General features: G+C 43.5%; 4 protein-coding genes across 4 annotated transcripts in view; 1 reads left to right on the forward strand and 3 right to left on the reverse strand.

Annotated features, from left to right (window-relative positions):
* The window catches only part of LOC311423071 (olfactory receptor 4N5-like), a 52,577-nt gene extending 31,632 nt beyond the window's left edge, over positions 1 to 20,945 (forward strand). The window contains exons 4-5 of the mRNA XM_084496663.1: positions 11,551 to 11,613; positions 19,479 to 20,945. Of these exons, the coding sequence (XP_084352789.1) occupies positions 11,551 to 11,613; positions 19,479 to 20,434 (1,019 nt within the window). The 3' untranslated portion in view covers positions 20,435 to 20,945. The remainder of the gene's footprint in view (positions 1 to 11,550; positions 11,614 to 19,478) is intronic.
* On the reverse strand, positions 1,525 to 2,572 carry LOC311423129 (olfactory receptor 10A7-like; the record flags this gene model as incomplete). The annotated part of the gene is made up of 1 exon (XM_084496775.1): positions 1,525 to 2,572. The coding sequence occupies exon 1, from the start codon at positions 2,473 to 2,475 to the stop codon at positions 1,525 to 1,527; it is 951 nt and encodes a 316-aa protein (XP_084352901.1). The 5' UTR covers positions 2,476 to 2,572.
* On the reverse strand, positions 8,221 to 9,069 carry LOC311422728 (olfactory receptor 4D1-like; the record flags this gene model as incomplete). The annotated part of the gene is made up of 1 exon (XM_084496085.1): positions 8,221 to 9,069. The coding sequence occupies one exon, from the start codon at positions 9,067 to 9,069 to the stop codon at positions 8,221 to 8,223; it is 849 nt and encodes a 282-aa protein (XP_084352211.1).
* A 1,402-nt stretch (positions 20,946 to 22,347) lies between the features above and the next one.
* SDR39U1 (short chain dehydrogenase/reductase family 39U member 1) lies at positions 22,348 to 26,793 on the reverse strand. Its single transcript, XM_084496667.1, has 6 exons — positions 26,694 to 26,793; positions 25,707 to 25,813; positions 25,287 to 25,369; positions 24,489 to 24,610; positions 23,755 to 23,898; positions 22,348 to 23,556 (listed from the first exon to the last, which is right to left on the reverse strand). Exons 1-6 carry the CDS (start codon positions 26,707 to 26,709, stop codon positions 23,141 to 23,143), a joined length of 888 nt encoding a protein of 295 aa, XP_084352793.1. The 5' UTR covers positions 26,710 to 26,793; the 3' UTR covers positions 22,348 to 23,140.
* Between the last annotated feature and the right edge of the window lie 553 nt (positions 26,794 to 27,346).

The raw sequence follows: 27,346 nt of genomic DNA on the forward strand, positions 1-27,346 counted from the left end.
ATAAAGAACAAGTAGCAGAGAGATGCAAAATACAAATGACAGTATGGCCTGGGTAGCAAGATAATTGTCTAAGATGCATTGCAGTCTCTGCTACAGTGACTTTACTGTGTTTCTTCTCTTCTCTTCTCTTCTCTTCTCTTCTCTTCTCTTCTCTTCTCTTCTCTTCTCTTCTCTTCTCTTCTCTTCTCTTCTCTTCTCTTCTCTTCTCTTCTCTTCTCTTCTCTTCTCTCTTCTCTTCTCTTCTCTTCTCTTCTCTTCTCTTCTCTTCTCTTCTCTTCTCTTCTCTTCTCTTCTCTTCTCTTCTCTTCTCTTCTCTTCTCTTCTCTTCTCTTCTCTTCTCTCTTCTCTCTTCTCTTCTCTTCTCTTCTCTTCTCTTCTCTTCTCTTCTCTTCTCTTCTCTTCTCTTCTCTTCTCTTCTCTTCTCTTCTCTTCTCTTCTCTTCTCTTCTCTTCTCTTCTCTTCTCTTCTCTTCTCTTCTTCTCTTCTCTTCTCAAAACAAGTATTGGTTTTTCTTCTTCTCTTCCCTTTCCTCCCCTGTCAAATAATGAGATGCTCATTACCCAAGCCCCAAGTGGTAAGATGAGGGGAAATGAACTCAAGCTGTGCCAGGGAAGGTTTACATTGGATATTAGGAGAAATTTACCTACCGCAAGGGTTGGTTGTGCATCATTGGAATAGGCTACCCAGGGAAGTGGTTGAGTCACCATTCTTGGAGGTCTTCAAGAAATGTGTAGATACAAAACTCAGTAGCATGGTTTAGTGGTGGACTTTAGTACTAAGTTAAAGGTTGGACTAGGTGATCTTAGAGGTCTTTTCCAACCTGAATGATTGTATGATCTATTACAAGATGTTGGGAGCATGTGGGGGGTGGAGAATTTTTGTTTATCTATGAAATAAAGAATATTTCTTTCATGAAGCAATAAAATTTAAAAAAAAAACTAGAAAAATCTTCATCTCTAGCATCTGATACAAGGTGATGCATTATGAATACTGAATTAGTAAGTTTCATATACACTCATACTGGACAAAAGAAACAAAAACTTCCTGAGTGCACTTTGAGATACATCCAATTTCCTAGTGTTTCAAGTTGTCAGGACATTTAAAAACAGTTGAACATAAAAGAAACATACAGGTACCTCAAGGGAGGCTGTAGCGAGGTGGGGGTTGGTCTGTTCTCCCACGTGCCTGGTGACAGGACGAGGGGGAATGGGTTTAAGTTGAGCCAGGGGAGTTTTAGGCTAGATGTTAGGAAGAACTTCTTCACTGAAAGGGTTGTGAGGCACTGGAACAGGCTGCCCAGGGAAGTGGTGGAGTCACCATCCTTGGAAGTCTTCAAAAGACGTTTAGATGTAGAGCTTAGGGATATGGTTTAGTGGAGGGCTGTTAGAGTTAGGTTGGAGGTTGGACTCGATGACCTTGAGGTCTCTTCCAACCTAGAAAATTCTGTGATTCTGTGATTCTGTGATAAAAGAAACATACAATCCAAATATGCAGAGGAGAAGATTCCTTTCAAGCAGCATAAGTTTATATCTTACTCAGCTCAGCTATAATTTTGACTAGTGCTCCTTTCACTTCTTTGTTCCTCAGGCTGTATATCAAGGGGTTTAATGTAGGAATTATGACAGTGTAAAAGAGAGCTATGATTTTCTTAGTGTCTTGTGAATTATTGGACTTGGGCTGTAAGTAAATCAAGGTCCCACTACCATAATATAGTGTTACAACAATTAGGTGTGAAAAACAGGTGGAGAAAGTCTTGCATCTTCCCTCTGCAGAGGAAATCTTCAGAATGCTGGAGATGATGCAGGCATAGGATACCAGGATGAGACAAAATGGTGTAAAGATGACCAGCACTGTGGCTGTAATTGTCTGCTTCTCATAGAAGGAGGTGTCAGTGCAGGAGAGCATAATGATTGGTGGAATATCACAGAAGAAGTAGTTAATCTTGTTGGGCCCACAAAATGGCAATGTGAACACCCAAACTGTCTGCACCACAGACACAACATTACCACTAGCACATGACAGCAGGACTAGGAAAAAACAAGCTCTGCTATTCATGATGATTGCATATCTAAGGGGGTTGCATATGGCCACATAGCGGTCATAGGCCATGGCTGCCAACAGGTAGCATTCGGTAGCTCCTAAGAAAATCACAAAGTAGAGTTGTGTGGCACAGCCCACGTAGGAAATTCTCCTCTCCTCTGACAGGAAGTTTACTAACATCTTGGGAACAACAATGGATGCTGTCGAAACATCCAGGAAGGATAAGACCCGGAGGAAGAAGTACATGGGCATGTGGAGGTTGGGATGCACTGTGGCAATGAAGAAGAGAAGATTTCCAGTGATAGTGAATGTATAAATCAAGCAGAATGTGAAGAACAGCAAGTTCTGCAGTTCTGGGTGGTTGGACAGTCCAGAGAGGACAAATTCTGTCAGAAGAGTATGGTTTCCTAGTTCTGGTCTTTCTGTTGGCTTCATCTGGGAGGAAGCAAATGGACAGGGTGTCAGAGGAGTAGTCACTGCAATGAGATCAGAGCGTTTCAGCCAGTTACTGAAGCAAGGAGCCTCTGGGAATCCCTGGGGAGGCATTGGATTGAGGGTTACCACTCTGGAGGTGGCTTTGCTGAACAAAGAAGGCAATTGCTGTGTGTGCTGTAAGAGTGTAACACTGGTGTTCACTAAGTTTCATAGTGTGCGAGAGTGACCCAAACATACAACTATTAGTAGTTGGTATTTAAGGGTTTGCTTCATTACAGGCGTAGGGTTAATTGCCAAGACCATGTGCTCCCCCAGATGTCAGGTTAGTGGTCCCAAATGGTTCCATAGGAATTCCCTGCACTAAAGACAAAGCCCAGCTGACAACGAAAACACTGACAAACCAAAGAAAGGAAGAAAGGAAGAAAGGAAGAAAGGAAGAAAGGAAGAAAGGAAGAAAGGAAGGAAGGAAGGAAGGAAGGAAGGAAGGAAGGAAGGAAGGAAGGAAGGAAGGAAGGAAGGAAGGAAGGAAGGAAGGAAGGAAGGAAGGAAGGAAGGAAGGAAGAAAAAGGAATACAACAAAGCAAAACCAAGTAGCCTTTGTCTATTCTTTCTGTTAACAAAAGAAGGGATAATAAAGATACCCACAGAGAACACCAATAAGGCATAAAGAGTGAAGTTCAGTGCTGTCTGCCTCATTAGTCACATTGATTCATTATCCTGAAGAGTGCCTCTATGTGTGTGATGCAGATGGAGCACTATGCAGCACTGTGCCAACTGTGGCAGCTTCATGTTTTGTTACTGCCCAGAAGGGGAAACTGAGAGAAAGAGAGAGAAGAAATTAGACTGCCACAGCAGAACAAATGGTCATTAACTCTGCATTCTCCAGGCTCAAGTTCTGTTACCTAGGGGGGAACCCAACATTGGACTACACTAGTGAATCTCAAGGCACAAAATGTTCTTTGGTGGCAGAAGTGTATCCTTATATGGGGAGAGTGGTGCGGAAGTACATTTTCCACAATACATATAGGGACCTTGTCAAGAGACCACAACAAAAGAGAATAATACATTATCAAAACAAGAGCAATGCTCACAACCCTGTCATGATTCAGCCACCTTTTGTAAATACTTAATCCAATTTCTTTGTCTGCTGTATCTTACCCTTTCGCTGCCCTTTTGTCTGTGGTTTTTCCAACATGAACAAGGAAGTCAAAGTTGTGGACGTGGGAGCCACAGATGATTTTAATTTATATATAAAATAAGGGAACTCTTAACATCTTCAGGCATTTAAAAATCTAATGTATTTGAAGGGAATCTTTGTGGTTTTCATTGTTTCTATTGGGATGGAAATGAAAGAATAGTACATTACTGAAGTTCCAGTTTTGAGAGAGACCTCGATAAAGCCTACTCAGAATAGAGAAGAACATTAAAAGTTACCCTTAGACTGGAAGGACATGTATTTACAATACTTTTCTTAACTTTTGAGGTCCAATTAGCTGAAGTAGAATCTGCCTAAGCTCTTTGATCATTTACAAAGTTTTAACCTATTGCCTTGGTACAAAGTTTTAACCTATTGCCTTGGTTTAGCTTTTAATTAAAGTTAATTAAACTCGTGGCAGTCATTGCTTTACTGATAGGTTAGTGTTTTATTACCTAATGAAAAACACCTGTGAAGAACAACTCTTACTTTGTGTACTTCTTTTTTAGTAACTATGAGGACTTACAAGTTTTGGTCTTAATACTTCCTTTTGGTCTTAGAACTTCCTTAGTACTTCCTTTGTATAATAACAATAGGCATTTTGAAGTAAGTGTCTTACCTTCGGCAGCTCTGCCGTACAGTGTCTCCAAAACGGGTTAGGTGATTTTCACTAGAAGAATTTCCTTTTTTTTTTCTTCTTACATTACGGACAGCATTGGACCGATGATGCCTACAGCCAGCTTACATTGCAGTGTCCCCTCACAAAGCTTACATTTTTGTTGGTTTGGTTTGGTTTGTTTCTTGGCCAAGAGAATATCTGAACTACCTCTGAGTCATCATTTACTCCGAGTTTAAGAAGACTCTCTTGAAATCTCTATTTCCCTTTTGGGTGGGATCTACTTCAGATGACTTTGGAACTGTAGAAGTTGGTTGATCTGAACTTGAGGCTCCCTCTGTAGACAATGGGAGGGAGCGAGCCAATTCCATACTTCTGATAGTAGATCAAATGCTATTTTGAGTGGCAAACTTCTCTTACTTGTCTGTAAAGGGGGATCAGAGTGACTTCTTCAGACTTAAGCATATCATGTTTTACATGTTTAATGCTATGAATTGTGCATCCTGAAAGAGTTGATGATCATTGTTAAGCAAGAGGGTGTGAAAAATAGCTGAAAACATCAAAAGATGTGTGATTCAAGTGATATAACTATGGGAGAGAAAGCTTTGTTTTAGCCCTACCTTAACCACTGATCTAGTCTGCTGTCTTTGTCTATTTGGACTGGATGCTTTTAGGGGCTGTAGCTGACATTTCATTCATTTCTAGCTAATTATTTTGAATCCTCCCCTCCCCTCCCCTCCCCTCCCCTCCCCTCCCCTCCCCTCCCCTCCCCTCCCCTCCCCTCCCCTCCCCTCCCCTCCCCTCCCCTCCCCTCCCCTCCCCTCCCCTCTTTCCCTTCCCTTCCCTTCCCTTCCCTTCCCTTCCCTTCCCTTCCCTTCCCTTCCCTTCCCTTCCCTTCCCTTCCCTTCCCTTCCCTTCCCTTCCCTTCCCTTCCCTTCCCTTCCCTTCCCTTCCCTTCCCTTCCCTTCCCTTCCCTTCCCTTCCCTTCCCTTCCCTTCCCTTCCCTTCCCTTCCCTTCCCTTCCCTTCCCTCCCCTCCCCTCCCCTCCCCTCCCCTCCCCTCCCCTCCCCTCCCCTCTCTTCCCCTCCCCTCTTTCCCCTCCCCTCTTTCCCTTCCCTTCCCTTCCCTTCCCTTCCCTTCCCTTCCCTTCCCTTCCCTTCCCTTCCCTTCCCTTCCCTTCCCTTCCCTTCCCTTCCCTTCCCTTCCCTTCCCTTCCCTTCCCTTCCCTTCCCTTCCCTTCCCTTCCCTTCCCTTCCCTTCCCTTCCCTTCCCTTCCCTTCCCTTCCCTTCCCTTCCCTTCCCTTCCCTTCCCTTCCCTTCCCTTCCCTTCCCTTCCCTCCCCTCCCCTCCCCTCCCCTCCCCTCCCCTCCCCTCCCCTCCCCTCCCCTCCCCTCCCCTCCCCTCCCCTCTCTTCCCCTCCCCTCTTTCCCTTCCCTTGCCTTCCCTTCCCTTCCCTTCCCTTCCCTTCCCTTCCCTTCCCTTCCCTTCCCTTCCCTTCCCTTCCCTTCCCTTCCCTTCCCTTCCCTTCCCTTCCCTTCCCTTCCCTTCCCTTCCCTTCCCTTCCCTTCCCTTCCCTTCCCTTCCCTTCCCTTCCCTTCCCTTCCCTTCCCCTCCCCTCCCCTCCCCTCCCCTCCCCTCCCCTCCCCTCCCCTCCCCTCCCCTCCCCTCCCCTCCCCTCCCCTCCCCTCCCCTCCCCTCCCCTCCCCTCCCCTCCCCTCCCCTCCCCTCCCCTCTCCCTTCCCTTCCCTTCCCTTCCCTTCCCTTCCCTTCCCTTCCCTTCCCTTCCCTTCCCTTCCCTTCCCTTCCCTTCCCTTCCCTTCCCTTCCCTTCCCTTCCCTTCCCTTCCCTTCCAAGGCAAAAAAAAACTTGAAAAGCAAGTTTTACAATGACACGTCACCCCCAGAAAGAACTGAGACATCAGAATTCATTTCTGAAACAACCTCAGAGACACCAGTATCAAAGACTACGGCATTGAGTGGGTATATCACATCCCCTGCCATGCACAAGCCTCTGGAAAAAATGGAAAAATACAATGGACTGTTAAAGACTACACTAAGAGCAATGGGTGCTGGGACATTCAAACATTGGAATATGCATTTGGAAAAAGCCACCTGCTCAGTCAACACTAGGAAATCTGCCAATTGATCTGACCCTGCCCCGTCAAAACTTTTATTTAATGTAGAATGGGATAAAGTCCCTGTAATGCACATACAAACAAAATAAGCAAGCAAACAACAACAAACTACATGCTGGCAAAGACAGTCTTGGTTATTCCTGCCTCAGGCAACAGCAAACCAAAGAAGAATGAATTTTGATGGAACCAAAGTGCAGCAATGATACAACTAAAGAAGTATCGTAGTATTGCACCAGAGCTGGTCTCTGCATGCAAAAATTTAACACTACACACCACCTCTTCTACCCTGAAAGACCCTTATGTCTGATGGAGCCCAAAGTCATGAAAGCTACAGCCCTTGCATAGAAGGCTGAACCACAGAGGGATAGGCCGTAGACCAAGGGATATCTGTGTGTATATATCAAAAGGCTGGAAAGGCGGTGATGATTAATGAGAATGTTTTGGAAACTGTGACACCTGACCATGACATAAATGGTATAGAATAAGAGGTGGATATTGCCCTGGTTTTGGCTAGGACAGAGTTAATTTTCTTCATAGTGGCTGCTATGGTGCCATGTTTTGGATGTAGGAGGAAAATAATGCTGATAAGACACTGGTGTTTCAGTTGTGGCTAAGCAGTTCTTACCCTAAGCCAAGGGCTTTTCAGCTTCTCATACTGCCCTGGTAGTGAGGAAGCTTAGAATCCACAAGAAATTGTGAGGGGACGCAGCCAGGACAGCTGACCCAAACTGAGCAGAGGTGTGTTCCATACCATATGACACCACACGGAGCAATAAAACTGCAGGGAGTTGACCAAGGGGGCTACCATTATCTGGAGACAGGTTTGGCATGAGTTGGGTGTTAGCGAGAAACTGTGTTGCATATCACTTGTTTTTTGTATTCTTCCCCCTCTCCCCCATTTTCTTTCCTATTAAACTGTCTTTATCTCAACCCATGAGTTTTATCTGTGTGGTACTTAGCTGCTGGCTGGGTTAAACCACAGCACACTGGCTGCCCAGGTCTCCAAGTACTCAGCGAAAAATCCTAAAATCTGAATAAGTCTGTGATGAACCTTTGCCTCTTCTGTGATGGAACACAGTTGCATAAACTAAATTAAACTAAACTAAATTGTGGTAAATACATGTATATTAAATGAGTAAGACTTTCCCATTCTTATGCAATAGCTTTGTTCTCTGCTCGTCACTGCTTGATTTCCTGGACTACTATATTATTGTGATAACGATAAATTAACAATATTTCACGCAATGCATTGATCTGAACAAAGAATATTTCTTAAAAGAAAGTTTGGACATTTTGAAAATTTTGAAATAGAATATATATACTGCTTTCAAAAGCAATCAAAAATATTTTCATGCTTATTGTCAAGTCTTATGTTCTGCATTTTTTCACCTGATCACAAATAGTCCACATGAAAAGAAAATCAAAACAAAAACAAAGAAACAAACAAAAAATAAATCTGGAACAACCATATATAAGTTCCCTAGAATTTTTTAAAAAATAGAAACTTAAAAAATAACTGGACCCCTAGTAAAATGAACTACTGTAATGGACAAGGGATGTTTTCATTGGTTTAATTCGTGTTGTTGATTTTCTGTTTTCATACAGGTTCATTGTTTTATTAGTCTACAACCACTTTGATTTCCAAGCAGCTATTACCTTCAGAGACAGCATCTTAGTCTTGCGTCAATTGTTATTTAAATTTCTTTCTATGATTCTATGATTCTTCTTCTAAAGCAAAAATCAGTTATTAACACATTATCTACTTTGCTTTTACATTTATTTGTAAAAGAAAACAACCATCTAAGAAAGGAATGACAGTTGTGAATTTCTCATTCTGAAAAAGACATTGTTGAGAAATTTCTTGATGGCATTCTTCATCTCTGTGTTCCTTAATGTGTAGATTATGGGATTCAGCATTGGGGTGATGATAGTATAAAGAGACGACATGGCTTTGTCCGCCACAAACTTTTTGAATGGCCATGCATAGATGAAGATGCAGGGTACAAAATGGATGCTCACCACTGCAACTTGGGCTCCACAAGTGGAAAAGGCTTTGTGCTTCCCTTGTGTGATATGTGCCCTGATTTTGACCAAGATGACAACATGTGACACAATCAGGACAATAAATATGAGGATCATAAGCAGTCCGCTGTTGGAAACCATGAGCAACTCTACCGCATAGATATCTGTACAGGCTAGTTTGATTACCTGTGGGAAATCGCAGTAGAAATTGTCTAGTAAATTTGGTCCACAGAATGGCAACTGAATGATCAGTGCTACCTGCACAATAGAATGAACAAATCCCCCTATCCATGCTCCTGCAACCAGGCCAAGGCAAACATTGTAATTCATAATATTTAAGTACTGCAAAGGTTTATGAACGGCCACATACCGCTCCAGAGTCATCACTGTGAGGAGGAAAACCACAGCACCTCCTGTGAAATGGAAGAAGAAAATCTGTGCAATGCATCCTCCAAAACTAATGGACTTATACTCAGACAGGAAGTCCCATAGCATCTTGGGCAGAGTCACTGAGGATTCACTGAGGTCTATGAGGGCTAAATTTCCTAGAAAAAAGTACATAGGCTTGTGAAGCTCTTGATCTATGATTACTGTGGTGATGATGGTGACATTTCCAAGCCAAGTCATTGTGTAAATTATGAGGAAAGTTGCAAAAAGTACATACTGTAACATGGCACTTTCAGTAAAACCAACAAAGAAAATATTTTTCACAGTGGTGGTGCAATTCTCCAGCTCCATTACTACCCTATAGGATGCAATCAACAGAGATGAGATTAGGTGAAGTAGTTATTATTCATAAATATACTTACTAAGAGTAGTCTATTAGCTATTCTATTGTTCTCCCTCAAATGTGATAGGCCATTGTATTTCTTTAGCTTTTCTTGCACTGCAGTTTTAATCTGTAGAAGTCCTCTTCTTACAAAGTCTTCCAGTACGTCCTTGAAAATGATCAGCCATAGGATTCATGTCATTTGACTCTAAATGCAAGTTTCAATTCAGAATTTTGGCACCTGAATTTGCATATCTGCATTTTGTCCATCTTCATGTAAACTACACTTCTAAGCTTTTGCTATAGTTAAAGTAGGTGGGCATGATTTGACTAAATGTAAGTGCTCAGTGTCATTTTAGATATCCCTAGGTAATCCAGATATAATCACAGAACTGGGAGATGTGACCTAGTATCTATGTTAAACCTTGGCATCATGCTGTTTTAGAGATAGCTGGTGTGTATCACCAGGAGATCTCATATAGCATAGACATATGTGTTTAGTCAGCTGAATTCCATCCTTGGGCTTTGGTCAGTAAAGTCAAACAAAAACTAGAGTGTCAAAATACTCTCTGTAAAAGAAAACTTATTCCTTCAGCTGTCCATGTTCCAAATGTTCAGTCTATGTGTGGGATTCAAGTGGAAATTCCACAGATGTGTCCTCCTTCCTTCTTTCCCTCCTTTCCTTCTTCATTCCTTTTTTCCTTCCTCCCTCCCTTCCTTCCTCCCTCCCTTCTTTCCTCCATTCTTCCCTTCCTCCCTTCTTCCCTTCCTCCCTTCTTCATCTTCCTCATTTATTCCCTCATTCTAATGACTCTGCATGCAACTGCAGACCTGCTGTATTTATTTCCCATATTGCAATATAGCTACTTTTTTAATCACACCAAGAAGACCTCACAAAAGTTAGAGAAATACTTTGATCCTTGTTTGCATGTCAATAGGCAGGCAAAATGACATACCTAGCAGATTCTGGAGTTTCTTCTTCTCCAAAAGTGGCCTGATTCCTTGTCTGTGGTATGGATGATGAAGAGCTGTGATGGGAAACTTCTTGGGATAGCTAGCTTTGAAATCAGCAAAGATGACGTGAGGTATGGATTCTTCAGATACACAAGAGCCAGTTATATTCTAAAGATATCTGTTATTCCTTGTGCAGTTTGGTGGAGGCTCAAGCTTCCTGCTAGTGGGTAAAAAGATTGTTGCAGATAACACTTCACTTTCATGTGACATACACTAAAATAAAAAAAAATAATTTATCTTCAAGGGCTTTAAAAATATTGTAGAATCTGCAAGGTATGTGTTCTCAGTGTTACTTGTACCTTTTGGAAAAACAGAAGTGTTTCTTCAGTCTGCATGCTCAGTATAAAAGAGCTGGTCTCAGGGTTTTACCCTTCTCTTTAAAGATGCAAATTGTCTATCCAAATTTTGATAGTTCCAATTTACAAGATTCATCTTAGCTAGTTGTCTACGCTGATTTCACACTAAACACAAAGAAACAATTCTTTTCACAGCACAGCTTTAAAAATGACCTTTAAGGCGTTTACCCCAAAGTAAACGAAAGCAAGTTCAGTAGTATTGCTTTCTCCTTCGACTATACAATCTTAATGTCTATCTCCGATGAGTTTCTGAATAATTCCAGCTAAGGGCTTGTCAATGATTGCAGCACTGCAACAGGTAGTTGCTTAGTAAAACTGTCATAATTGAGTATGTGATTGGCTGGTTTAACGCATGAGTGAAGGGGGTGTATTCCACATAAATTTAAGCATTTAGACACTTTAATTAGGAGTGAGCAAGCGTGCAAGCATACAAGCAAACAAATAAGAATATTCACTTTTTTTTTTTTTTTCTAGGCAATGAGATCTGCTAGGTAGCATAATGTAGACAGATAGGATGATAGGATTCATCTCACTTAAACATAGCTGCCTAAAATTTAATTGACTAAGTCTACACATATCATCCAGTTCCTATCTGTAAGCAGTGGGAGAAGATAGTTACTTATAAGCAGAATTTATCTAATTAGAGTTGTCCCAAACTGGTCAGATGAATCACCACAGCTGCTGATACAATTTCAAAAGGGGAGTAACATCCATTTATCAGAGAAGGAGTAAGGGAGCTGGTACTCATGTTTTTCCAGGCCTAGTCTAGGAGACAAGCTATTCTTTGTCTAGTGTACGGGAATGGAAAGGGTTGTTTCTATTGTTACTTCACTGCCTTGATTTTGTTTAAATTTTGGCCACCTTAGGAAATATCTTCACTTTGCCAATTAAGTTACCTGTACAATTTGCCCTCCGTGCCTCCTGTGATTACTCATCTGGGATTACTCTTGCTTCAAATCCAATCTCTAGGATGTTCCGAAGACTGGTGCAGTTCTGAGGAGAGCTCACTCCATTTTCTGTTTTCTATTGGCAGTAAGGTTGACACCACATAAACTTTGACTTTTTTTCACCAGAAACAATTTGTAAAGCTATCCCGGCTTTTGCTGCGCTCTCAGACACTCCTAGATGACCTTACCTTATTGCATGTAACAATGGCACTTTGGCATTCATGTTTTAAACCTTCTTCTGGGTAATGGTTCAGGCACTTCAGCATGTAATAATAACAATTACATTTTAAGATGCTTTATTGGTCTCTGAGAGAGGTCTAGCTTAACTGATCATAACAAAAACACAGCCAGTCTTAAGCAGTGAGCTTGAGCTGCACTGCAAGATGTTTTTTTAGAAGGGAAAAAAAATAACTCCATAGGACACCTCTTTGTATTACAGATAAATACATCATGTTAGCAATGAAGATGAGGCTGATGCAGCTCCATGTCTCCAGGACCAGCCAGAACCACGGCTGAACATCTGTCCCCAGTTGGCACACACACACAGAGCAAACCTACACACCATATGTATGTACAAATATACATACATAGCTAGAACACAGAGCACCCTTGAAAAAGAGAGAGAGAAAGAGAGAAAGAGAGAAAGAGAGAGAGACAGAGAGACAGAGACAGAGAGAGAGAGACAGAGAAAGAAAGAAAGAAAGAAAGAAAGACAGAAAGAGAGAGAGAGAGAGAGAGAGAGAGAGAGAGAGAGAAAGAAAGAAAGAAAGAAAGAAAAGAAGGAAGAAAGAATTGGATGAGGAACACTGACAGAATGAAATGCAAACTCTGCTGACTGGCCTACAAAATATTAATTTTTTAGTTTGCTTTTTAAAGAGAAAGGTAACATAAGCCATCTCAGGGTACATTGTTTGCCTGACTTCAGAATCTTCACAACAAACAACTAATGGCAAAATGCTTAATTATATTTAGCATTTTTTTGTTGTTGTTGTTTAGATGTGCCCAGGGAAATTAACTTCCCTGTGCAACATTGGAAGCCTAATTAAAACGCTGGAGAAACAAACTTAAGGAAACTTCACTTAAGCTTCAACTAACTTTGCTTCTGAGAGCTGATCTACTTTTACCTCCAAGAAATGAGTTAGAAAATTTGATTTTTTTTTTTAAATTTTATTTCCAAAACGGGCAAGGTAAGATCTAAAGTGACTTTTTGTTTTATTTTGTAAAAAGATTATTTACTCTAATACAGTAACACTAGAGTGATCAGCCTGAATCACTTCAACGGAACATGCCTTTCAAATGGCTACAGATTTTACTTTTGCCTCTTTTAAAGATGATTCAGATTGCACTCCAAGAGGAAATAAACATTCAAAATCATTCATCCATTAATTCTAAACTTTTTTTTTATGAGCCCACCCATCAGACTCTACCAGCAATATATCATGTTCCCTGAATTCACCTCTCCTGTTCCTTGTTTCTATATGCCACATGTGCATGAAACAAACCCCAAATGAATAGCTCACACAAACAGGAACTTATGTTGTTGATAATGAGATTGGTCTTCATCTAGTGTAAATCAGAATTTCACCCCTAATAATAAATACTGGTTTTTGGTGTCTAAGAAACACAGCTATTGATTTTGCTAGAGTCTACCTCACTCACACATGCCATCCTGTCTCCTTCATAAAGAACGGATGTTCTGGTTAAATTGTGCCATTTAGTAGATCATGGCTTCACAGGATGTAGCCAAAATAGACCTAGGCAGCAGCTTATGGTTGGATTCACGTCTCTAACTCCCATACATGAACTATTGATTCCAACATGTCCAAATTATGTTTTTTTGTTTGTTTGTTTGTTTCCTTCTTTTTCATTTCTTTTTGTACACCAACTCATTGGCAGTAATAACCTGGAAAGATGGAGAGGAACACAAGGCGGATGCATTGTCTGTCCAACTTCAGCAGTATGAAGAAAGCCTCTCTTCCGCTCTATGGGCCTGTGTCTCAGCTGTGAGGAAACTTCCCCAAGAGGTCCAGCAAATCAAAGAGTTATGCCCTAATCCTTATCTATATGAACCAGTGTCTCAGCTATTAGGAGTAAGTGCTCCTCTGCCCAAGAGAGGACATAGCGGGTACACACCATGTGCCATGCTGTGGTTTTACCTGTGCAACCACAGGGAGGACATGAGGAAGTGGGATGGAAAATCTACCTCAACACTAACACATAGATACACGAATTACAAGGAAAAACAATGGAAAAAGGGACTGAAAAAGGGACTGCTAAGAAAATGACTGCTCCAGTATCCAGTGAGCAGATCTCCAGAACAGATGAGTTGAGTTTACTCCTGGCTTCAGTGAAGGGACATTTGATCCACATTTACATGAAGTGAGTAATGAATTTCAACACAGTGACCACAATTGATTGGAAGGGCCCTGCCTCCAGCCAGGCAGAGGAAAGGAGCAATCAGGTTTATTGGACTGTGTGGATTCAAAGGCTTGGCACATCAGACCCACAGAAGTATTAGGCTCTAGTGGACACTAATACACGGTGTAACTTAATGCCATCAAGTTAGAAAGGGGCAGAACCCATCTTTGTTACTGGAGTGACAGGGACAGGTGGTTGCATTGGCGGCTGAGGTGAGTCTAACAGGAATTGAGTGGCAAAAGCACTTGGTGACAAGTCTGGAGGCTCTGGTGCATCTTTGTCATAGACTACCTCATGGTATGGTATTTTAAGGATGCCAAAGGGTACTAGTGGGCTTTTGGCATAGCTGCCTTGGAGACAGAGGAAATTAAACAGCTGCCTACCTTGCCCAGTCTCTCAGAAGACCCTTCTGTTGTGGGACTGAAGAGGGCTGAAGAACAGCTGATATTGCTAATACATTTTTCACAATCCTTTTGGCAGCAGAGTGCAGGCCACACTTGGCTTTCACTTGGAGTGGTGTCCAGTACACCTGGAATCAACTGCCTCAGGGTGGAAATACAGCCCTACCATTTGCCATAGACTGATCCAGGCTGCACTGGAACAGGGGGAAGCTCCAGTGCACCTGCAATACATTGATGACATCATCAAGTGGGACGGTACAGCAGAAGGAGTATTTGAGAAAGGGAAGAAAATATCTCCAAGTCCTTCTGAAAGCTGGTTTTGCTGTAAACCAAAGTGATATTAAGGGACCTGCAAAGCAGATCCGGTTTTTAGAAATAAATGGCAAATTGGATATTGTCAGATTCCAGTGGATGTGATCAACAAAATAACAGCTATGTCTCCACCAGCTAGCAAAAAGGAAACAGCTTTCTTAGGATTTTTTGGCTTAGAAAAGCTTTCTTAGACATTGTGGGTTTTTGGAGAACGCAAATTCCAAACTACAGTCTGATTGTATGTTGTCTCTATCAAGTGACCCGGAAGAAGAACAATTTCAAATTGGGCCCTGACCAATGACAAGTCTTAGAACAAATTAATCAGGATATTCATCATGCTGTAGCCATTGGGCCAGTCCAGGAAGGACAAAAATCTAAAAAACATGCTCTACACTGCAGCTGGGGAAGAATGGCCCCACCTGCAACATCTTTCAGAAAGTACCAAGGGAGACCCCAAGTCATCCCCTAGAGTTTTGGAGTCAGGAATATACAGGCCAGCACGTGGATAGGCTGCTTGAGGGGTAGGCCTGACCATGGACACTTGGAAAGGCCACCTGGTTACTCAACACTAGGTTATCTGCCAACCAAACTGTCTTTGCACACTCAAAACTCTTATGCAGTGTAGAAGGAGATAATATCCCTGTATAAAAAACTTACTGGGGAAGACAGTCTGGGTTATTCCTGCCTCAGGTAAAGGCAAACGCATTTGTGGGACTGCTTTTGCTCAAGTACCTGGTTGCTCTTGATGGTAATGCATAAGCATGGGGAAGCCCCATATTTTGCTCAAAGGGATTTAATTTTGGTTGAGAAAAACCAATGATTTGAATTGTATTATGTTAATTGCTATATAATACAATATGTCATCGCTACTATGGTTGCTATATGCCACATCAGCAGTATTACAGTAAGAGTCACCCAGATTATATCTTTAATATCTTCACTGATGATTTGGAAGAGGGAATTGAGTGCACCCCCAAGTAAGTTTGCAGACAACACCAAGCTGGGGGGAAATGTCAATCTGCTGGAGGGCGGGAAGGCCCTGCAGAGGGACCTGAACAGGTTGGATCAATGGGCAGAGGCCAATGGGATGAGGCTCAACAAGTCTAAGTGGCGGGTCCTGCACTTTGGCCACAAGAACCTCATGCAACACTACAAGCTTGGGGCAAAGTGGCTCAAAAGATGTGCAGAGGAAAAGGATCTGAGGGTGCTGATTGATGCTTGCTTGACCATGAGCCAGCAGTGTGCCCAGGTGGCCAAGAAGGCCACTGGCATCCTGACTTGTATCAGGAATCGTGTAGCCAGCAGGACCAGGGACGTGATCTGTATTCTGCTCTGGTGAGGCCACGCCTTGAGTAGTATTCAGTTTTGAGCTCCTCGCTACAAGAAGGACATGAAGACCATGGAGCATTTCCAGAGAAGGGCTACAAAAGTAGGAGAGGAGAGCAACTACTGGTCTATAGTTCCCCAGCTCTTCCTTTATACCCTTTTTAAAAATGAGAGTGATATTTCCCTTTTTCCAGTCACCAGGAACTTTGGCCTGAGTGCCTTGATTTTTCAAATATGATGGAGACAGGCTTGATGACTACATCAGCCAATTCCCTCAGGAAAATTCCCAGCCCCTGCCTAGGGGTTCGGGGACTCAAGAGATATGGGAAGCCTGACCATTAGTAAAGACACTGAGGCACAGAAATTGTTAAGTATCTCTGCCTTCTCCACATCTGTCATTACCAGATCTCTGTCTTCATTTGTCAGAGGTGGTACACTTCCCTTAGTCTTTCTTCTGTGGCCAATGTACCTGTAGAACCTCTTCATATTATTCTTTGCATCCCTCACTAAGTTTAGCTCTTGGTAATTGGAGATTCCTCTCTGAGAGGCACTGAGGGACCATTTTCCACCCACACAATCTCTCAAGAGGTTTGCTGCCTACCTTGAACACACATTCACGACATCACAGAGAGGCTACTGAGCTTGGTCAAGCCAGAGGACTATCACTCGTTCCTGCTCTTAAATAATCACATACCTTAGGGCTTTTATTAAGACCCCTGGGCATCTCAGTTAGCACTCTGGAAGAATGGCTGCTTTCTATAATTGTGTAACCTCCACACTTGGAACAAGAAACCACCTGCAGCCCCAGTTGTCTCTTAAAGAGACAAAGAAAGTAACATACAGAGGATGCAAAGAAACAAAATCTTCTTCATCCTCTGGCATACACCTTTCATCCTTTATCAGCAGGAGGTGAGTGAAGCATCTAAGGTCATAGGCAATCTGTTTGCATTCTGTCGTGCTAGTGCTGACAAGCAGACAGGGAAAAAAACCACTGAAAATGGGCATGGAATTTAACAGAACCGAACCTGTGGTGCATGCACAGCAGTGCTAAACATAGGAGTGTGGGGGAGAGGAAGAGAAAGAAGACTTCAAGCAGAGATGATGGACTACCAACAGAGATCCTGAAAGTGAGATATGTATTGAAGCTTTTATGCATTTTAGCTTTTGTAGGATTTTAAAGCTGGGATTGCTTCAGAAATAAAGTCACGGCTTGGAGTGAAGCTAAGAGTTTGGTAGCTGGAGAGCTGTTGGTACCTGGGAAGCACTTGGGAAAACAGTAGATAAGAGATGGAAGAATTAGGGGTGTTCAGGTCTTAGCTGTCTTACATAAAATTGATGTCAGTGAGAATAACCCCAAATCAATGAACTATCACAACCAATAAGGAAGAGAAGAATTACAGGCAATACTGTTCTCCTCCCAGTATGGGGTTTGAGATGTTGACTGCTAACCTTGCCTGAGGAGGAAGGACATTCTGCCTTAAACGGTGGATGACAAGAAGGGTGAGAACTGTAGTTTCACAGACATTTAGGTTCAAGAATGCCAGTCAGAACCAGGGAATAAATTCAGAGATTATATATAATTTTGATCTGTCCAAAGAAAAAAATGCAAGTCTGAGGTAGACATGTAGAGCGGAATTCAAACAGCTGAACATAGTATTCAGTGCTGTCAGATCTGTTAGATCTGAAACTGTAGAGCAGAGCACATAAAATGTCACAAGAGGATGTAGCTTCAGTTGCTTCTATACCAGTTAGGGATGAGAAACCTAGGTGGTAGAGATGTGAAGTCATGAAAGTCAAGTGCAACCACAGAAGTATCTATAGGCAAGCAGAGGTGAGTGTTACTGCATTGGATGGGTGTGTAGGGTCAGATAAAGGACAGCAGTGTGGAGCAATAGATTCCTGCAGGAATCTTCCTGACACGTGATGGGATGGGAAGGGTTGTTAGGTTAGTTCCAGAGCCGACCAAATCAATGAGAGGAAATATAAAGTGAGGCAAAGAGACACTTAGCTCCAGATGCCTGTTGGCATGGATTTGCAGGTAGCTGAGAAATTAAATAGTGGACAATTATGGACCTATTTATACACACATCTAGCACAATGAGCCTTTCAACTGTCCATGTAGTAAAGGAGAAAATAAAGAAAACACAAAATGTCAATAATATGATTTTCGTTGTTGTTTTGGTTTGTTTATTTCAAGGCATGATGAGAAATTTTGATATTTGACAGAAACATCAAAAAGTGTCTTAAAGGGTATTTTTCTCTCTTTTTTCCTTCCTTATATTCCTTTATTTCATTATTTTATTTTAATTAATGCAGTAACAGGCAGACATAGTCATGCATACAAACATACCATCTTTGCAGCAAAATGAAAGAAAGCTATTAGAGAAGAAAAGGAGACAAAATTTCATGTAACTTTCTTCTAACTCAGAAGAAACAGAACTGGAATTGGGAGGAATGACAGAACTTATTTTACAAGTCTTTCTATTTAACTAAAGTTGACTGTTTTTGTTTTCTTTCCTATGTTTTTGTTTGTTTGTTTGTTTGTTTGTAATGTCTGTCTTTGTGAGAGATGAGTTAAAATCCACAATGTCATTCAAAATGTATGGAAATTTAAATGACTTGATCCATTCCATGGAAAAGCTCAATATGTTTTCAAAATCTCCCTTCAAGTCAATTCTTGGTGGATTAATTTCAGAGAGAGATTTAGATAATTGAATTTTCTTCATGGTTCCAATGGTCTGATGAATGGTCTGAAAATTAGACACTGCTGAGGGATTTCTTTGAGGAAAGATGGAAGTCAGTATGTGATCTCGGCTCCCTTGAAAGACAATTGAGGAAAATATATTCTTTTAAAAAGTGCGTGAATTGAAAAAATTTATGATGGAATTCTTTATTCCTTGGGCTGGTTGTACAGATATCATTGACTGTAAAGAGATTTTAAATTGTTCAGTTGTAATACACTTCAGATATGAGTGATCTATACTTAGCTTTCTTTCATAATCCGTGGATGTGATTGTTAGGTTTACTGAGTTATTGGAGTGCAATTCATCTAGACTTGTTTGACTGTCTACATTAGAATGAATTGTATAGTACCCTGGAAGGGCCTACTTTTGTCGTTTGGAAAGGATGTATACAGGAGTAGTTCAGATAGACAGTTACACTGTAAACCACAAAAAAATAGCTTACTATAGGAGACTGGACTGATACTTTATGACTTACACTTAATCCTGGTGCCCGTTCATGGGGTGTAGAGAAAATGTGGAACACCTGATGACGTGTGGATGTTTTCAGTTTATATTTCCAGTACAATGCCCAGGTTAATGGGAATCTAAATTACTAGCTTTCAAGTATTTCACCATAAGAAGCGCCTTAAAACTAGGCAATGGTCAAAGCATGTGCTTATTAGGCAGTCTAAGTATACCTGAAGTTAATTAAATATTCTAGTATATTTACACTTGTATTTGTTCATTTTTCTTTGATTACTGTTTTTCAGGGTTTTACAGAGTCCAAATGGAGTATGAGAACAACACAGTAGTTAAAGAGTTTGTTCTGTTAGGATTTTCTCAAACCCACAAAGTCCAGATGCTTCTCTTCTTCTTCTTCCTGCTGTTCTATATGATAATTCTCCCAGGCAACATCCTTATCATTCTCACAATTCAAGGAGAGTCCCAACTGGGAACACCCATGTATTTTTTCCTGGCCAATTTGGCATTCTTGGACATCTGTTACTGTTGTGTGACCCCACCTAAAATGTTGGCTGACTTTTTCTCACACCGTAAGACAATCTGCTACAATGCTTGCATGGCCCAGCTTTTCTTCCTCCACTTCCTGGGAGCAGCTGAAGCTTTCCTGCTCGTGGCCATGGCCTATGACCGCTATGTAGCCATTTGCAAACCTTTTCACTACACCAGGCTTGTGAACAGGGCAGTATGCTATGTCCTGGTTGGAGCTTCATGGGCAGGGGGCTTCATCCATGGCATCACTCTATTTGCTCTTACCATTGCTCTCCCCTTCTGTGGCCCCAACATCCTGGACAACTTCTTCTGTGATGTCCATCAGCTGGTTAAATTGGCCTGTGCTGATACTCACGTAGTGGAACTTTTGATATTTCTCAACAATGGAGTTGTCATTGTCATGTGTTCTGCACTTCTGCTCATCTCCTACGCTGTCCTGCTGCTGAAGCTCCGGACACAGTCCTCCAAGGCAAAGAGCAAAATTGCTTCCACCTGTGTTTCCCACATCATTGTGGTTTTTGTCATGTGTGGCCCAGCTATGTATATCTATGTCTTACCCTTCCAAGCTGTCCCAATGGAAAAGATTGTTGCTCTTTTCCATACAGTCATCTTCCCCCTGACTAATCCCATAATCTATACCCTGTGTAACAAGGAGATCAGAAGCTCAGTGTGGAAGCTGGTCAGCAAATACATTCTTACGTGTGGAAAAATATAATAAAGAAACAGTTAAGTATTTTGAAGTAAATAAAACTGTTTTTGTTGCTGTTGTTGTTTTGTTTGTTAATAAAGTTCTCTTAGGAGCAACTCCATGATGTACATTATGTAAGAGCATAATACATAAACAGTAATCTTTAAGAAATTTTCTTCCATCAAAAAAGCCATAGGGTGATACTAATTACTGTATGGAATCATTTAGAGGAGAACCAAGCTGTGTAAAGGAATCATATGAGTAGTGCTATGAAGTTACTGTTAAAAATCTTTCTTTTCTTATTTTCTTTTTTTTCTTTTTTTTTATTTTGAGAAATAATCTGGTAGGTTTTGAGACTTTCTAGAATTATTAATGGACTTGAGGTTCTGATGCAGAGAGTCAAAATGGTTGCAAGCATGTTAATTCAAGATTTCAGTTTATAGTTGAACTTTGAACGTTGATGCTGCCTTTCTGGAGCATGACTGCCTCCCCTCTTCCATCGCTGCCTTTGAATGAGTTGATTGCTTCCCCACAAAGGGACAATGTGTATGCTGCTGGATCATCTAGTTTGTAGGCAAGCTTTTGCTTCTCATCCAACATAGCTAGTCCACTGAAATTGTTAAGTGAAAATCAAAGGCAATGTGGTCATGGTCTTATGGGAGGCATAGAATCATATATTTGGATTGGAAGAGAGCTTAAAGATGATCTAACTTCAAACCCTCTCCCATGGGCAGGGATGCCACCCTCTAGACCAAGTTGCTCAAAGCCCCATCCAACCTGTCCTTGAACACTTCCAGGGATGGGAAATCCACAACTTTCCAGGGCAACCTGTTCCACTACCTCATCACACATTGATTGTAGTGTTTCTCTATACAGTTATAGGCATCTGCAACATAGAATCCTATGGATTCCTAAGGATTCCTGCAAAAGGCATTTCTAGGGAGAGATTCAACCAACACAATTTCTGCTTTGAGTTGAAATAAACTGTGCCATTTTTTCTGTCTTGGCGCTTACTTGCCCTGTAATTTACCTCTTGTATTGCCTCTCAAGTAGAATTGGCCAAATAATTCCTTGTTGAGAAAAATTAATTCCTTTTGTTGAAAAACCAGGATTTCAGAGAACATGGTTTTCTTACTGGAGTGTATGTTTCATAGACAATGTAGGTGCAGAATATGCTAAATATAGCTCCATCCACAAAGTCTCCACTAATATGCAAGAAGGCACTGCACCGCACCGTACAGAATCACAGAATGGCTGAGATTGGAAGGGACATCTTGAGATCATCTGCCCCCCCGCCAAGCAGGATCACCTAGAGCACATTGCATGGGATGGCATCCACGCAGGTTTTGAATATATCCAAAGAAAGAGAGTCCACAACCTCTCTGCGCAACCTGTTCTAGTGGTCTGTCACCCTCACAGTAAAAAAATGTTCCTTAATAGCTGGAAATTTCTGTGTTTCAACTTGTGCCCGTTGTCTCTTGTCCTGTTGCTAGGCACCACTGAAAAGAGTCTGACCCCATGCTCTTGACACCCTCCCTTCAGGTATTTGTACTCATTGAAATAAGACCCACGCTCAGTCTTCTCCAAGCTAAAGAGGCCCAGCTCTCTCAGCCTCTCCTCGTATGAGAGGTACTCCACTCCCCTCATTATCTTTGTAGCCTTCTGCTCATTTAACTATCTTCTGCATACCATTTGGCAAAATAAAACTGTCAAGTTGAAAATTGACTTTTCTAAGGTCAGCTTTCTCTACTAACCCCTTTCTGAGGGTGGTTTTCCTAGTTAGACCACTTTGAAGACAGCTTGATCCCCACTTTGGGGATTGATTTGTTAGCTAGTGGCACTGGTTATGTTTTGAATATATGTATGTGCCTATAAGTAATCAATAATGAGAATGCTTGCAATTTCACTAGCATTGTTTGTAATAACCTGTAATATTAGTATATATGCTTACTGCTTTATTACTGACTACTGCTATTGACTTTTTATATATAAACACATACAAATACACACACTTGTTTTCCTGATAATAATTCATAATAGCTCGATAAATATACTTGTGTTATTAAACACACGTATACATGCTAGCAGTGATTTGTAGTAACTTGTCATAAAGCAGAAAAACTTATGAATGAAAACCCTTACGTACTATGGAATCCTGCAAATCCACCTGTAGGGGCACAATGCTCAGGCCGAGTCAGCTGGAGGTTCTGACACCTTTGCTCTAGCACGAATCTACCAGAAAAAAAGGAGAAGGCAAGGTCTCCAAGTCACCCATATCCATCACTCTCTGTACCTCCTCAAATGGATCCCCCCCTTTCTTAATTACAAGCTTACAATTAATTAATTACAATTTCCTATGAGATTGAGACAAGGAAAACAGAAGAGCGTAACTAAGTCTCTTGTGATCATGTGGTGAAAGACATTGGGAAAAAAAGGAAGAGAGACTTCCAGTAACATGGAGAAGAGTTACAACACCTGAAAATCTTCCCTGCTACCATACCTCTTTTGCAGGGGGCAGAGACATCCTTCCCCCAAAGTGCTCTGTGAGCAGCTCACATAAATGCTGTGGAAAAGAGATGGCAGATTCAGCAGTCACAATCCTTTAAGAGCTCCTAAACTGGCGATGAGCAAAAGAAGACAGAACAGGAAAAGACACCCTCTTTCACCCAAGGAAAGGTATATGAGCCAGGGAACCACAAAAACAAGGCCCTAAACAGCCTGAACAAGGAATGCTCAAGCCACAATGTCCTTCAAAGCTGCAGAAAGGTCAGGAAAGATGAAATGGTAGCCGCTCTCCAGGGTGCGCTTTGGTACCACTTTCTGGCCCTCCAACAACATAACAGCCCGCTCGACCCCAAAGACAGCTCGCACGGCCCAGGCAGGCATTGGCAGTAGGGCTGGGCGTCCCAGGGCTGCAGCAAACTCCTGAGTGAAGGTGCTGTTGGAGGTGGCAGGAGAAGATGGGGAGACACCATTAAAGACCCCTTGCAGGCACTCATTCTCCAGGGCATGACATATGATCCCAGCCAGGTCCTGAATGTGGATCCACGGGAATGGCTGGTGCCCAGACCCTATGGGGCCTCCCAGTCCTAGCCAGAATGGCCAGAGCATCTGAGAGATTGCGCCACCACCTCGGCCCAGCACTACACCTGTGGAAAGAACAGAGTGAGACAGGGACCCTCTCCAGCCCCAGACCTACAGCCAGGAGACAATCCTTAGAGGGCGGGACCTGGGACCGCACCCCAACAAGACAAGATACATAATCTGATGCACTTCTCCCACCCCTTCCCCTCCTGCCCCAGCTCCAAAGCAGAGCCACTCCAGTCATGCATGATGCCCTGTCTTACCAGATCTCACCAGAACACCACGAGTTGGACCATCAGGGATGACAGCTGCAGCTTCCCAGGAGCTCACCAGACGTGAGAAGAAGTCAAAATTCCCTCCAGGGCTATCCTCAGTATACTCAGCTGTGGGGCTAGGGCGGTAATAGCCTGTGGGTATAACAGCAAAAAGCGGGTTGGGATTGAATCCCAACATCAGCTGGCCCTCTTCTCCCCAACCCTTATCCCTGTCTCCAGGGACATCCTCATATGAACAGCACTAGGTTTTGAACTACAAATGCACTCTGCAGGTTCAACAGCATGTGCTAGTATTCCAGCTGAGATGGCAACGCCATGAATCAAATGCACCAGCAAACAAGGCACTGAGCTGGCTGCATAGAAAGGAGCTTCCTGTCTGTCATAAATGCTAACCCGCAGCAGCTTCAAAGCCTGTAGGAAGCAGAAATGCAAAGCTGGAGATGTATGGGGGGATTCAGCTTAGACAACTTGGTTCTACAGATGCCTTAAGGCTTTCACAGGGAAAACATTAAGTCCTGTCCTAATGCTACCAAGTGAAAGCATGAGAATCCAAGTTCCACTGCAGTACAAAAAAAAGCTGACCAAGCCTTGCCTAGTCGCAGTGATGCTGATGACAATAAAGCTGGCCTTTCAAGGCAAGACATATTTTCCCCAGAAGCATGCTTCTGTCTGGAGGTACACCTCTCCTCATCAGCATGAGGCACGCTGGGCCCAACCAATACCTACGCCGGTGACGACGACCCAAGCATTGGGTGGCTGGTCAGCATCAGCAATGGCTTTGGCCAAGGTCCTGGTGGTTTCAACTCGGCTGCTGATAACTTCCTTGCAGAAAGCATCTCCCCATCTGGAAAAAGGAGAGCCACTCATACTTCCCACCAGGATATCCCAGGAAACAATAGCCCCATGGGGAGCCCCCACCGTCACCTCACAAGCACAGGAGATGTCACATAAATTCCCCCCACCCCAGAGTAGAAGGAGGACATAGAATATTACTACCTAAACATACGATAACTGTGGGAGAACACGGCTCACCATTTCCCAGAACAGGCTATAGGTTTTGGATGCCCTTAGGGCAAACACATTAGAAAATGTGGGCACCAAAGCTGTGTGAATTCTCCTCAAGCACCTGGAAGAGGCATTTCCAAAAACACCCTCAGCAATACAAGAACAACTTCCACAGTCCATTTTGGTTCTGACTTTATCTAAGCATATTATTAAGTATTGTCTAAGCATAGGCATCTGGTGCCTTTTTGGACATATGCAACTACTTTGCCTGGCCTCCACCTGTCAGTCCAGAAGAAAATGCATCTTTTAAAATTCTCTGGGGACTTGACAGGCCTACAGAAATGTTTTGGATACCTGAAGACTCAGATGTCAACAGCCAGGGAACCCAGGTTGTCCTTTCTGGACACCCTACTCCCTTGCCAGACCCACTCCACATTTTCTGACAACATTGGGCTGTCTTGCCTTCACCTTGTCCCCACAACACTATGGAACACTAAGTTACAACACTACATTACCTGCGGAAAGGGTTGAGGACATTCTCACCAGCCAAGTTCACCACTGCATCGCACTGGGGCAGTCCAACGCGGGACAACTCTTCCTAGGCAGGGGTAACAGAGACATCACACACCCAGCCTTCCCTCTTCTCAAGCCTTCCCAACAACCAAGCAGGATGAGCTCCCAAGACATCCAGCCAGTTACTTCCTGACCTTTGTAAAACACTGCCTGTCGCACAAGCATGAATGGAGAACATTTTGCTCCTTGGAGCTGCAGCAGTACCCACCCCAACTGACCACAACCAGTACAGCACCTAGGAGATGCAGGGTACATCAGTGGGAAACAGTTTCCCCACTGCAAATTCCCTGCATGCCATGCCAGGTAGGCTAGTTCCTCAGCCTTGACATGGTCTCCCTTCTGTAATCACTCTTATTTCGTACCCAGCTGATGCGATTCTTGCCCCCTTGTCGAGAGACATGGGTCACCTCATGACCATGGCTCTGAAGCAAATGGGTCAGGGCTCTGCCCACAAATCCAGTCCCACCACCTGTGAAAAAGACAGGATATTAGAGACCAGAAGCAGCTTGCAAAGCTACCGCAGGAGTTCCTGTTACCATGGCCATCCTCCTAGGGTACACCACTGGGCCCTGATCACCCTCTCCCCAGCCCTCCCACTGCAGGCCTCCACCACTCCCTATACCCTGGCTCCACGCACTGCATCCTATCCCTCAGGGTGCCTGGATCCCAACGGCTACCCACATTATGCTGAATCACACAGGACATTGAGGTGCTCGAGCGTGTCCACAAAAAGGCATTGAAGCTGGTGAGGGGTCTGGAGGGCAAGTCTTATGAGGAGCGGCTGAGGGAGCTGGGCTTGTTCAGCTTGGAGAAGAGGAGGCTCAGGGGTGACCTTATTGCTCTCTACAGATACCTTAAAGGAGGCTGTAGTGAGGTGGGGGTTGGTCTGTTCTCCCACATGCCTGGTGACAGGACGAGGGGGAATGGGCTAAAGTTGAGCCAGGGGAGTTTTAGGTTGGGTAGTAGGAAAAACTTATTTACCGACACGGTTGTTAGGCATTGGAATGGGCTGCCCAGGGAAGTGGTGGAGTCACCATTTCCTGGAGGTCTTTAAAAGACATTTAAATGTAGAGCTTAGTGATATGGTTTAGTGGAGGACTGTTAGTGTTAGGTCAGAAGTCGGACTGGGTGATCTTGGAGATCTCTTCCAACCTAAACGATTCTGTGATTCCGTGAATCCAGGCCCAGCCCCTCCCCCCCCCAATTCCCAAACCACATCTCCCTCAGAGCTCCTGCAGCCCCCCCTGCGCCCTACGGCTCCCCGGGGAACCCCACTCCGCAGCAGCCGCCGCCCCCCCCCCCTCACAGCTCCCCTCACAGCTCCCCGCGCAGCCGCGCCCCGCACTCACCCACCAGCACCCGCATTGCTGCCGGCTGCGCATGCGCAACCGCTCCCGCCCGCCGAGCGCAGTCGGTCTCCCTCCCGCCCTTGGTGTCCCGGCGCGTGCAGTTCCCCACCCCCCTGGGGGATCCTTAAAGGGCCCGCGTGCTGCGGGCGCTGACGGGAGGGGCTGAGGCGGGAACGCCAAGGGCGGCAGGCGGCCGCCATGGGTGACGGGTCCCGTGGTGGGAAGGTGGCGACGGAGAAACGGCTGCCGTGAGCCCGGTAGGCGCTGGGGAACGTGCGGCTCCCCAGGTCAAAGCGAGGGGAACGGGGGTGTAGCGTGACACAGGTGACGCCTATTGGAAGAATGTGATGAAATGGGAGTGTGGCCATCTATTAATTTAAACAGTGAGTGAGGCAGGAATTATGGCTGTTGCATGGAGAGGTAAGAAAGGAACCTGGGTAACAACAGCGAATCGGCTTTGGAGATGGAGAAACTCTGAGTTTGGCTTTGGGGTGATGTGACCAGTGAAACAGTTGGGAGCTCATGTTGAATGTCTACGTTAGAAAGCAGTACATAGTGAAAGCAGTAACCCGGGGGAGAAATTCACCCACCAACTGCCTGCACTGTCAACAGGACTGTCATAGAATCATAGAAACACAAGATTGGAAAGGACC

Source organism: Aythya ferina (genome assembly GCF_964211825.1).
Source record: "Aythya ferina genome assembly, chromosome: 23".
Classification (NCBI taxonomy): Eukaryota; Metazoa; Chordata; class Aves; order Anseriformes; family Anatidae; genus Aythya; species Aythya ferina.

What these genes read in the sequence shown, in the direction of transcription:
- SDR39U1 (XM_084496667.1), bottom strand. An exon ending in GTCCTCAACCCTTTCCGCAG is followed by an intron (nt 24,611 to 25,286) that starts GTAATGTAGTGT and finishes TCCTTTTTCCAG; the next exon opens with ATGGGGAGATGCTTTCTGCA. An exon ending in GGTCGTCGTCACCGGCGTAG is followed by an intron (nt 23,899 to 24,488) that starts GTATTGGTTGGG and finishes TTATACCCACAG; the next exon opens with GCTATTACCGCCCTAGCCCC.